Source organism: Drosophila busckii, chromosome 3R, assembly GCF_011750605.1.
Source record: "Drosophila busckii strain San Diego stock center, stock number 13000-0081.31 chromosome 3R, ASM1175060v1, whole genome shotgun sequence".
Classification (NCBI taxonomy): Eukaryota; Metazoa; Arthropoda; class Insecta; order Diptera; family Drosophilidae; genus Drosophila; species Drosophila busckii.
The window spans coordinates 23053399-23066405 of record NC_046607.1 but is presented as its reverse complement, the minus strand read 5'-3'; the positions used below and the strand labels follow the sequence as shown (position 1 = coordinate 23066405).

The window sequence follows — 13007 nt, the reverse complement described above, 5'->3', positions numbered from 1 at the left end:
TAGTTAAACAAGCATATCGCACCACTGTGCAGCGACAATAAATAGCATAATTTACACAAGAGCGTCGGCAGCGACGCTGGCGTTGTTGTTTTGTTGTCATGCCCTCCCTTGAGGTTACTTGCAATCGAACACATTATTTGTAACGCATTAAGTGACAAAACAACTATTTATTAATTTGATAGTGTGTTTGTTGTCAAACACTTGCTGCAGTGGAATATTCTGCTGCTTATCTCTTACGACTCACGCGCTGTTCGAGCGAGTTGCACCCTCTCAGGCAGTCGAAGTGCGAAGAGAGGGTATGCGCGGTTCGATTTGGTTTGATCGGCTGCGTTTCAGAGACACTTGCACGTTCCACGGTAGAAATTTTTCGATCAGTTTAAGTTTTTCATTTGCAACGAACGCAAGCAAATCGCACCTCGAAGAGCACGAAATCGAAACAAAACACAGTTAGCAAAAAAAAACTCTTTTTTTAATTTCATAGCTCGTTGAAACCAAAAAACAGAAAGACGCGCGCGCGAGCGGTTAACAGAAATAAATAAATAAATATTATAAAGCAGCTGCGTGCGAAAAAATTAAATATATTATATTAAATGCAAATACAAGTTTAAATGTGCAGCGACAACGCAAATATTGTAAATGTTTTAACAAAAATATAATAATAATCAAAAGCCCACATACACATTCCCATCTTTAGTTTAATTGCTTAATTATTGCTGTAGATGTCGCAATTGTTCATGCTCTCAATTGTTTGCGGTTGTTTCTGTGTGTGATTGTATCTAATATTTGACAATAAGTCCCATGTACCGTAATTGCAAATTTGTTTCTATTTCTTGCCTGAGAATTGTCTGCGGCAACGCTAAAGATTACAACAGAACAACAAGCAATTTGAGCATTAAATTGATTTTCGAAAAGAACAATACGCAAATAAAATAATAAATGTACGCTTACATATTTTTTAATTAACATTTAAATGTTTACTGCTGCTGGCAAATTGTAGAATCTCATGAAATAAATTAAATCGTCGCCAGTTGATTTTTAAATTCCATTTGAAATTATTATTATTATGACGACAAATGCCTAAACGTTAATGTATTCCCAAATGTTGGAATCAAGTCTTGGGGTGGTGTGTGTAGTTTGAATATTATATACAAAGTGATACAAAAAATTAATTAATTTTTATATTCTGTGCTCATTCTATTAGCAATAAAAAGTTTTGACGAGAGTGTTTAAAAAGTAGAGAGTGTGTAATTAAAAGCAATTAGAAATGTGACTAAAACAACCAAACGAATTTACTTAATCAAAGAAAATACAAAAAAGAAGCAAAGCAGGAAGCAGAAAAGCGCATACAGTGCAAAAGTGCAACTAAAGTTTGCGCCCAAAAGGCAAACATCAAACAAAACCAACAACAAATCAGGTGTGTGTGCTAAAAAAAAAAAAGAGAAACAAAAATATAATAAGTGATGTAAGAAACTCTATGCAAAAGCAAATCTGTGCTCCCAACTCGCAAGGCAACTCCAACACCGAAACTCGCTCTTTCTGTCTTTCACACACACACAGACAGACGGACGGACGAATAGACAGACAGACAGACGAACAATCACATAGGCTCTCGCTCTCTGCGCGCTGTGTGGGGCTTAGGCGCGGCTTTGGACATGCAATCTAAACTAAAAACTCAGCTATTTCAGTTTCGTTTTCCTTGCCTATTCAACGGTTTTCCATATGTTCATTGCCCTTTAGCGCACGTTCTCTCTCTCTCTTTCGCTGGCTTTCGGCGTTTGCTGGCTTGCATTACATTCACTTTTATGTATCCACCACACACACTTGGATAGGCGCCTGTACTAATCCAAAAGCTAACCAACAAATTATTGCCATTATTCTTGCAAGCCAAGCCGGGCATGGGCCCGGGCCTGAGGGTGGGTCAAGGCATTTCAAGCTTGTGCTTATAATTTTGTTGTTATTTATTGCAACCGGAGGCCAAACAGCTGACCAAATCAAATAAAAAAGAAACAGTCAAGCAGACGAGTGTATACATATATGTATACTTATGTATGTGGAAAAACAAAAAAGACAAAGCTAAAGACCTACGCCTAATTTAAGGTCATCAGCACAATAAAACAAAAAGAAAACCAAAACCAAAAAAGAAAAAGAAACAACAAGCGCAGCAGCAAAGTTCAACACGCAGGTTTCACTGTCTTTGTCTATGGCCCTAGCGAGCCCATTTGTGTAGAGAATTATAGAGGCAACGGTATTTCAAAAATAATGAAGCTACATACTTATATACATTGTATATAGCTTATTTATATTTATGTGCAAAGCTAAGCAGACAATTATATTAAATACAGTTGCTATTTTATGCTGAAGACTCGAGCTTAAGTCTGAATCACAACTCATTTGGCTCGGTGGCGAAATCCGACTGAAGTTGGCATAAATATTATTTTTGCGCTTTGTTTGTTCACTTGGTTTGCAATTTAATTTCTAACTGTTGCCTGTTTCTCTTTTTCATATTTATGCAAATCCAGCTAGAGATGCCGTTTCTTTAGACTGAGTGGCGACTGTTGCGCCAATGTTCCTATTTCATTTCTTTCTTTTTGCTCTTTCTTCATTGCGCGCTCGCTCTCTCAAAGAGCAAAATCGCTGCTGCCGTTATATATTTGTTAGCTGTCAAATAAATAGACTGGGGGCTAACAGTTGAAATTTTCTAATATTTATGAGTGCGTTAAATTTTTAAAAGTCTTTTTATTTATCTCTTTTTTTATCAAAAATCAATAGCAAAAGATAAATAACTTTTCTAGTTGCTTAGTTGATTAGATTAGAGCATATAGTTTGAATTGAATAACAAGCATACATAAAATTATTCTTTGTCTTTATTTTCGTTATTGAATTAAATGCTCGCTCGTGACAAATTCAGGCCAACCAAGTCAGGCGGCACTTTGGTGTTGCAAAATACCAACCAAGTGTGCGTATACTTAATTGGCGTAATGTATGGTGTGGGGCGTGTCGCTTGATAAATGTAAATCAGTTACAACCGGCAAAGAACTGTAAAGCAACATTAAAAATAAATACAGCCAGACAACGCGGAAATGCGACAAGCTACACTGCTAGATACTTTTGTATCTTTTTAAATACATATTTTTATTTTTATTGATTTTGACGTGACAGCGGCAGTCGGCAGCGCTTTAATTAATTTCAATACTATATATAACGCATACGAGGAAGTTTTCACATTGAGTCTGTAGCTGTAAATAGGGCCCAGGACACACACTCAACGTTATTATTATTTATTTTGCGTATAATTTATTGGAATTCTCTTGCATTATTATTAACAATGTATTGTGCGCTTGTTCGCACACAAAGAGGCTTACTGTGATCTTGTTTGTGTACTTAACATGGCGTGAACAAAATGTCATAATTACACAAATAAATACACACACACACACGCACACACAACTGCACATATATTATGCCAAAAAAATCAATCACAAAGGCACTTCATTGCCTCCTCAGACGGCCAAAGTATCTTACAGTTTTTTGTATTCGCACAAAGAGCACTTTAGAGTCGCGGCTTTATGTTTGTATGTGTGTGTGTGTGTGTATGAATTATTTATTGACTTTGTCGATGATTTAATAAGCGCACTTCTAACATACTTTGGATCATAAGTAAATGAGTTAGCTGTAAGTTTGAATTGCTTAATAAAATTCTGTAGCTAAAATTATTAATTGCTCGAGCTGCATATTTGTTCAAATTGCATTTAATAATACATATATTGCAAATTTGTTGTAAATAATTTAAATGCGCATTACCCAAACGAAACATTTAACCAAAAATTTTACAAATTGTGTGTGGGCGCAGTCATTAGTGAAATTTGAATGGTATATAGCTATAAATAATATTTGCAACTTTATGTTTTGCATTTCCGCTTAGCATATTAACTGACGTATTAAGCTATAGAACTGTCTGATGCTAGGCGCAGTCTAAAGTCAATGAATTCATTAATATTATGTTTGTACTTTTTTTTGTTGGTTCCGTCTTGCGGTTTGTTGTCGCAATTGTTGATTTTTTCTATTTTAAATTTTGCCGGCTGTTATTTTGCGGAACACAAACTTGACGATTGATTGGATTTGATTGAGTACACACACACAGATACATATATGTATGTATGTGTGTAGTTATGAGAGCAGACTGTTGAACTGGTTTGCCAACCGAAGGCGTCCACTTCCGCCTGAGTAAATACTTTTGTTTTTTATGCGCTTACAAATGCTCGCATAGTTAATTATTGTTAAGAAAATCAACTACGCATACAAGTGCAAAAGCTATAAGTCGCAGACACACACAGACAGGTTCAAATGCGGCTCAAGTGTCACGGTTACGGATTATGTCATGTCGCCACGCCTCCTGCCCCTTCGCCCCCTCTTAAACCGCATGTCATGCGCTCGAGAGAATTTGATTCTTATGCGGATCTTATATCACAGTTGCCGGTGTCTTTATCAAGCTACACACATATGGTATGCATGTGTGTGTGTGTGTGTATTAATAGCAACGCTTGCTGCATAGCAAGTGGCTCTCTTATGTCATCTTATGTTTAATTATGGACTGGATTATGAGCAATTAAAATTTCGCAAATTTGAGTTTTATTTGTGAGTTATGCAGGAAGTGCTGAAATTATTGCGCGCTCTCTCTTTGGATAGTAATTTATGCGTGTTACTTGCTCCCCCACAAGATTCTCACACCTTGACAGCAGCTTTTACTACCGGGTACGTTTTAACTGTTCTGTTCTGGCCACACCTCTCTCGCCCAACCCAACTAAGTGCATAGTTTTGGCTCAACTGGAGCTTGTGCTAAGCTAGTTAAGCATAGACAGTTACTTTGTCGACAAGTGCATTATATAATGTGAATAAAAGTAGCGTAAATATTTGTTTGCCTTTTTATAGAAATTCCATTAAAGCAATTTGTATTCGAATAGGAAGTGCTTAAAATGTAATTTGCCTGCAACAAATTTGCTGTGAGCCCAGTTAATACAAATGCAAATGCAAACTTGTTGTCGCTGCAATTTGATTGCCTGATTCTAAAAAGGAAATGCAATCTGTAGCTAACAACTTGTTGGCCACTTGACAGTTTTGCTAATGAAAAATGCTAATCAAAACGGTAGCAAACATATGTAGATACATTTGTATCTTTCTTTTGTGCAACCCACACACCCACAGCGGTTCAATGACTGGAGCTGCGACCAGTTTTTTTTTTTGGCAACAATATTAATTATGCCAAACTCATGATTTATGAGCTCGGCTTAGGCGCTTTGACAGCCCTACGCACTACTGTTCAAAAAAATAAAAAACACTTGCAATAATTTCGAAACTTTATAAATTTAAGTTGCTTATTAGCGAATTGTTTGTGCAACCGGTTATTGCCACACACACATAAACAAGAGAGAGAGAGAGAGACAATTGACAGCTGCTTACGTTTGTTGCTATAAAATAACAAAATATTTGCTTCAGCTTTGGGCCAAATATAAAGCAGCGACTGTTATCATTATGAGTTCTATAATGATAATTACTTTGTTTAAGTATGATATGTATTCAAAAATACATTAAAATGTCTAAAAGATTACATAAAAGTTTGTATGGCTAATAGCAGCAATTGGCCAAGTTGTGCGCATTTCAATTTCAATTTCATACAATTTGCAAGCTGCTTACAATAGATCATATGTTTAACTATATAATTAGTGCTTATAGTTTATGCGTACATTTTATTATTAAATGCAGACATATCGTTTACATATCGTTGGCTGGCACGCGATGTTTATGCCGTAGATACATTTTGTATCTTTCAGTTGTTGCGCTGTCTGCTACGCTGTGTGTTTATTTATAACGCGCTTTTCTTTTTGCGTTTCATTTTCATTTGGCCCCATAACGTGCGTCAACCGCGCGACGCACCCCACCACACCCAGCTACGCCCACTTGTGTATCTTTTGCTCAACTATTTGCACTCGCAGCGATTTTAGGCATAGCAAGCGAAAGTGCAGGCAACAGCTCTTCACGCACTTGAGTGGCCCAAAAGCTTATCGACAACACTTTGGGCTTATCACACAGAAAGCTGTGGAAAGTACAAAAGCTTGCCACTTGGATTAGCACAAAGTTCAATAGCTAAACAACAAATTCACGCAACTTGACAATTACTAGTAATTACAACTATAAATAAACTTGAAGTCCATTTGTTTTGCTGCTTGAGCGTGGAAATTTTTAATCAGTGCGTTTTGCCAATGAGCCCAGCAGCAGCAAATTGCAGCTGCAACGCAATATATATCTGCTATATATTATTCGTTTTTATAGTCACTTGTTTGCTGCATTCTCAGTTGAGTGTGAAAAGCGGACATGCAAAAATAAGAGCAAGCCTAGACCATGTCCGAAACGAAACACTAGCAACTGATAAGACTTAAGTGCAACACATTGCGCTTATCAGTGGCGTCTCGAGCGTAATTTTCCACTTGCACGCTTTGGAAAATTTAGCCTATAGCTATATAGTGTATAAAGATTGTGCTGTTCAGCTGCGATTTACATTTGTTTACTTTATTTATTTATTTTTTTTGGTTGATTGACCATGACATTGACACAGTAAGATTTCAATATTTGTATTCATTTATGCGCCGCGCATTGCACAATTTGTTAAATAACATAAATTATAGGCAAAATGTAAAGAGAGAGAGAGAGAACGCCCTAGACCCAGACCGCGACATGCGCTTGGCTTTCAAGCGTGAACTTCACTTCACTTCACTTCACTTCACTTGATGCCATTAGAGTTCAGACTTTGCCACAATGTAAACGCCTTGAGACTGACCGGTTGTGGTCAGTTCCAGTTATGCACTTAACGCATGCGAGGTTACACACATACATATGCATATGTATGCGTGTTTATTAAAATTGTGCGCTTCCTAGGCTCGAACTCGAACTCGAACTCGAGTGTTTGGCGACAAACACTAGAAAATCTGTGCAGAACCCGCAGCCCTTTTGAAATGTCGTAACCCCCTTTTCAGTCAAGTGTCTCTCTTTCTATCTTATCGCTGGGATTACACCTCAAATGGGCCACTTAACTTAGGACAGCTGATAGTCTATAGTGTAGCCAACTCAATTAGCTGCGCTATTTGTTGTTTAAACTAGCATCAATTATAGCCCCATTGCTATAGCTGAATTCAACGATTTATTGTTGAATTGACGTGAGAATTGCTTATGCATGCATGGAGCAGCAGTCCGAACTGGCGCTAAATTGTAACAATTGACAGTTGCATAGTTGCATTGCAATTATTTAGTTTTAGTACATTAGCTATTGTTCTATAGTCGCAGCTAACTGTGTGCACTTTCGATTTCCACAGAGCGTGTCTTTAAACCCGTCCAAAACGACTTTGTCATCATCATCATCATCGTCGTCGTCGTCATGATCATAAAGTATTTTTTATTGTAGCTGCTGTAGCTAATGCTATGTTGTTGTCGTAGGTTGGGCCATTGTTATGATGTCATGAAGTTTTTCAGTTAATTTGCATTATTAGCAGTTGTTTTTGCCACTTAGCACACTCGATGAGTCTCTTTAGGGCACATGTGTTCAATATCGGATTAAGTTCTTCTCTTCGATGTCGATTGCCATTCTAAATGCTGACGATATGCTAATTGAAACATTTAAATATCAAACTGAGCCACAAAACTTATAGCTTTGAAATAATGCTAATTAGTAGGCTATAACTTGATTCACATGCGGGCGCTTTCTAAGCCAAGTCTATTGTAGCTGAGCCAAACAGTCGCTGTAGCTTATCGTTTCGTTAGTCTGACTGGGCGTGTAGCTAGTTGTGATCATCGCAACTCATTCACAGTTCACAGTTGGGAATTGCAGTTGCATGCACTTGGATACTCGTGCATTTGCGATAGCATCGCATCGTGTGGTTGACGTTCCAGACGACCGACAACGGACTGCTAATTACCCCACTAATGTCGGTTCAATGGAGTTCATTGAAAGTAAAAGTTATTCGTGTGTTCGTCGTGTGTGGGAAAGAGTGAAAGAGCGCGACACTAATTGGAGCGGAGCAATTTACGAGATTAGTCGATTAATTAATAAATTATTTACAGCGAGTTAAATCAGACGCAGAACCATGAGCATTATCGATAGCGGTAAATATCGCCTGCGCAAGGATTGGGCCAGCGCCTCCATACCGTCATTGGTCAACATCGATGAGCATGTGGATGGCGATGGTGAGAATGAGCACCACGAGAACATAACGGCACCGCTGCCGCCACAGAAACCACCGCGTCGCAGTTCCCTTGCCCTGGGACTCTTCTCCAGCAAATCCGACAAAAGCCAGAAGCGACGCAGCTCCATAGCAGTCTCATTTCTGCGACGTGATAACAATAAGGTGAGTCCCGACTAACTGCATCAAAACTAACCGATGGACTTTAATCTGGTTTTTTGCTCTTCTTGGTTACAGAACTCTACCAAAGACTCCTATGAATCGGCTGTGCGCAGCGAAAAGTCCGATGGCTCAGCCACGCCCACCAATAGTCCCGATCATGTCTACAGCTCGGAGGAGAACATACGCGCCAGCTCACCCAACGAGCCTGGCAAGCTTACCTATTTCGAGGATGGCGCACAGTCCGTTGCCGTCGTCCAGGGCATGAATCCCTACGATACGCCCAACGATCGGCAACGTCGACGTCGCAGCTCGCTGCAGACCAAACTCGATCGTCACAGACGCAAGAAAATGGAGTTCAGCTATCAGCGCAGTCTGGATTCCTCCAACATGACATTCAGCGAATCGCAGAGCGATCTGACCAATGATAGTATTGCCGGCAATGGCACCAACTCCGGCGACGAGGACGACATTATCGATCCCAATCATGCTGAGTATTTTCCGCGCGAGAAACGTGGTTCCTGGTGGAACATATTTGTGCCAGATAATTTCAAGAACAGGTTCGCTATTCCTTAACATTCTCTGTTTAACAAACGCCTTGCCAGTGACTAATAGAATGACCCCTATGCCTAAACACATTTGTTATGCCAGTAACTAATCCCAAACATGTCAACTGTGATTAATTACGCGCCCAACTTTGCTGAGCGAAAAAGAGAGAGAGAGAGTAATGCAACTCTCTTGGCTTAAGATTGCATAAGGTTTTTACTCGCTCCGCTCAATTTGATTTACAGTTCAACAGTCTGAAATCATTCATCATCGCTTTCATGTACTATTATTACTGTTGCGTCATCTTTTGCATGGATTCTTGAACGGCTAAGACCTTCACTTCTGCTCCGAGCCGCGAGCGCTGAGGTAAACGTTCAAGCAACTTTCATGGTGAATTAAAGTGCGCGAAACCCACCACCACCACAAGATTTGGTGGGAACGAATTGTGCAAACGTCTTTTTCGGATAAATTCATTGACTGCTTACCCTGACCTGTCTACGGTCATTGCATAGCGCTATATTTTTACTATATATGTCCATCAAAATTGTCTAAAAAGTTTATAATTTGCTTTTAATGCTGCAAATTAACGTCTCAAGCCACGCCCATTAGCTGGGCAGCAGCAGCAGCAGCTCATTAACAATATTCAAATATTGCATGTTTGTTATGTTATCTGTATAATTTTGAATGTATATTAATTCGTTTATTTTGTTAATTTTTTGCGCTTCCTTTTTTTTTTATTTTTAATCAGCATCATTTCATTTTCTTTGTTTTCCACTTTGTCACACTTTGTGTTGTATTCTCGTTCTGTTTTTTTTTGCATTTTAATTACAGCACAACAGTTGATTAATTCTTATTGTTATTTTGTGCATTGTCAACAACAAGAGAAATATACAAAAGTTTATTACTTTTGTTTTGTTTGTTGTTGTTGTTATCGCGCAAGGTTGAGTTAGTCTTTGGCCGCTTTAATTGAGACAAAGTATTGCAAGCTTAGATAAGTCGATGCCCCATTGGCATTTGCCAATTTATGGCATGCAAATCGCTGGACATAGCTATGCTACATACATATATCTTAATCAATTGCCATGTGCTGCACTTTTATATAAGAGGGAGAGAGAGAGAGAGAGACCTGTGTGCAGTCAACTGCGCAACTTGCTGCAATTCAATGTCAATTGAAACAGAATTAATAAAACAATGCATAGCCAATAACAACAATAATTGATAAAAGACATGCCCACTTACATACAAACATGTGTGGGAATATATGCGCATATATATATATTTAAAAGTCAGCACGTTTTTGTGGCACGCGAGTTAAGCTAAAGCTAAAGCCACAGTCTGCAACTAGCAAATATTTCAACTGAGGCTCTTAATTAAATTTGTGTGCTGCCCCGACAGCCTCCAAAGCAATCTTCACGTGCTTATTTGCACAGTTTGGCATTTAGTGTTGGCTTTATCTACACTTGACTACTGTTAACTTTACTCATCGTAAGCGCTCGCCATATTGTCAATAGTTTTGTCTTGCTTGCAGTTAGTTAATGCCACAGCAAATTGTTCAAATATTTAACATATGTAAATACTTGTTAAATAGTCAGCAGATACTCAACTTCTCGACTTGGCCAAACACAAAACGCAGCCAATGCCTAAACACTTGTGCAATTAAATACACACACACCTATGCATTCCAAATTGATGTGACTGACGATAAGGATGCGAAGGCTAACAAATGCAATAAAGTGCAATGTTAACTTAAACAGCAGTTAGTTATATATATAACATTTAAAATAAAGCAGCCAAATTTTGCAATTCATAGTAATTCTTGCCTTAACTTTTCAGTTCTTAAGAAACATATTAAGCTGACTCATACTGTACTAGTTGCTAACTAGAAAGGAAACACTTCAGTTCAGGTTGTCATATCAATGCTTGTTATGTTTGTCGTTAGCCCCCAAACTGAGTTTGGTGTACAAGTGTGTGCTTGATTTTTCATTAGTCGCATCTATTACATTTCTGCGTACTCGAACTTATCGAATTAGCACAGCTCTATAAACAATATATGGGGGCCAAAAAATATTTGCTATGGGGGCACTTGGGTTGAGTTTTTATAACCGTTTGAATTTATGATGCCTCCCCAGAGTTTTAGTGCCATAGTATGTTTGATTATATGCCCAACACTTTATGGCAGCACTCGATATGAATAAATTGTGCCCATATTTCATGCTAAGATATGTCCTCAACTTGCTCAGCAGCTGTTATATATATATATATAGTACATAGCTTTTTAAGCATTATTTAAACAGCTGCTGTTGCATTAAATACTTTGCAACTCTTTGAAATTTGCTTAAAAACAAGTTTAACCTGCGTTACTCGTCATTCTATAGATCGTTTTACGTATTAACATTTGTACTGATCATTAATCTCTGTAAGTTCATTGGGTTGTTGTTGTAAGCCGATACAACAATTAAAAAATTGTTTACATATTTGATATTTTATAATAACAAACAAAGCAATTATTGCTTGTTTGGCTAAAGCCAACACTTGAGATTAGCAACTGTTTACAACTTGATCACACCTTAAAGTGTGTGTAATAAGGAAACCAAATACGCAAGAAAGGAGAATAGAGAAAACAGAGATCGAACTGCGCGCTCTTTGCCGCTCTCTTAAAAGTTTGCGGTCAGAATTTTGATATCGCAATGCATTGCACACGCACGCACATACATATATATGTATGTGTGTATGTATGCAGGCACGCACGCATGTGTGTATATGTTAATGTATGTGGGTGTAAAGCAGCAGCAGCAGTAGAAGTTATGATAACACATTCAATCTCATTAACAGTAACAAGCGACCGACATTTGCTCTCGCACTCTCTTTGTCTCTTTCTCCCATTCCCCCGCATGGAGTGGAACGTGGAGTGTGGAACGTGTATCACTTTTCAGTTGCAAACGGCATATTCGAGTAGCGACATTTGTGCTTCGCAGCTAAAGTAAAGCAAAAACAAAAACAACAACGAGATTAAACAGTGCCTCTTATAAAATTTAAAAAATTATTATTTTATGCAAATCAACAGTAACTGGCCTGTCTCTGTGTGTGCGTGCGTGTGTGTGTGTGTGTGCATTCCAACATTAATTATTATTAATTTCTGAACGTTACAAATTATTCAAATATTTATTACAATAAATTGTTGAAGCGCTCAGCATTTGATTTGTTCATTTATTGTGCAATAACTGTATTTCCTCTGAGCATAACTATCTCGCATTCTTTTGATAACAAATTCTAGGAATTATCTATTTTATTTTAGACTTTTCCGCGTATTTTTGCATGCAAAGTTTACCTACAAAATATTTACTTAATATGGCGCAGTAGTTGAATTGTTTTTTTTTATCGATTTAAACAGTTTTGTTATTGCCATAGCAGCTGATAAGCATTTGTTTATCTGTTGCTCATTTAAATGAATGATAACATAGAGCAGAATACGTAACTCGAGAGTTACTTACAGCAGCATTAGGGGTATTCACTATGCCAGGGATGCTGCTCTAATGAAAGCATTCAGGGGCTCGTCTGACACGTTTTCTCCAACTGGCAGCTGCTAATAGGCCCAGTGGACAATTTTCGCTTATCGATTATAATTAACAGCCAAGTGCTAAATGGCCGAAAACTAGATTGTATGTAAATATCAGTTAGTAACTGGTTCGGTAACGAATGTATTTTAATAAAAAGAACATTACAAATGTTTTGCATTAAACACAAAGAAATTAAAAAGCAAAATATGGCCTAATGGACTTCCCTTAAATACACAAATACAAATACATGCACGTAAATAAATAACGGTAAAAGCAAAAACAATAAAAGAAAACAAAATTGCCGCACAGCTGAAGCGTTAGCCTTAACCCAAATTTAGTTGCTACGCTCTTGGCCAGGAGATTACTTTCAAGTGCAAGTTGATTTATGTGAAAAAATGTTAACCTTCAAAACGTAGCATTGAAGTGGGAGTTGTTATTAAAATTTCTACTTATTAGCCGAATTAGCCTTTAATAAAAAACAATTGTTACTACTATCTTTGCTAATCACGTGCGTTTA

At 37.8% G+C, this 13007-nt stretch overlaps 1 protein-coding gene across 13 annotated transcripts in view; it reads left to right on the top strand.

Annotated features, from left to right (window-relative positions):
* The window catches only part of LOC108602914 (TLD domain-containing protein 2), a 43986-nt gene that overhangs the window by 7696 nt on the left and 23283 nt on the right, over nt 1–13007 (top strand). For 4 of the 13 annotated variants that reach the window (XM_017991234.1, XM_017991233.1, XM_017991230.1 and 1 more), the window contains exons 1-2: nt 8133–8393; nt 8466–8947. The exons of 3 other annotated variants lie outside the window; for them this stretch is intronic. In XM_017991234.1, the coding sequence (XP_017846723.1) occupies nt 8133–8393; nt 8466–8947 (743 nt within the window). Of the gene's footprint in view, nt 1–389; nt 633–1201; nt 1415–8109; nt 8394–8465; nt 8948–13007 lie in introns of those variants that run through there. 6 more of the 13 variants (XM_017991231.2, XM_017991229.2, XM_017991232.2 and 3 more) reach the window with 3 other exon arrangements.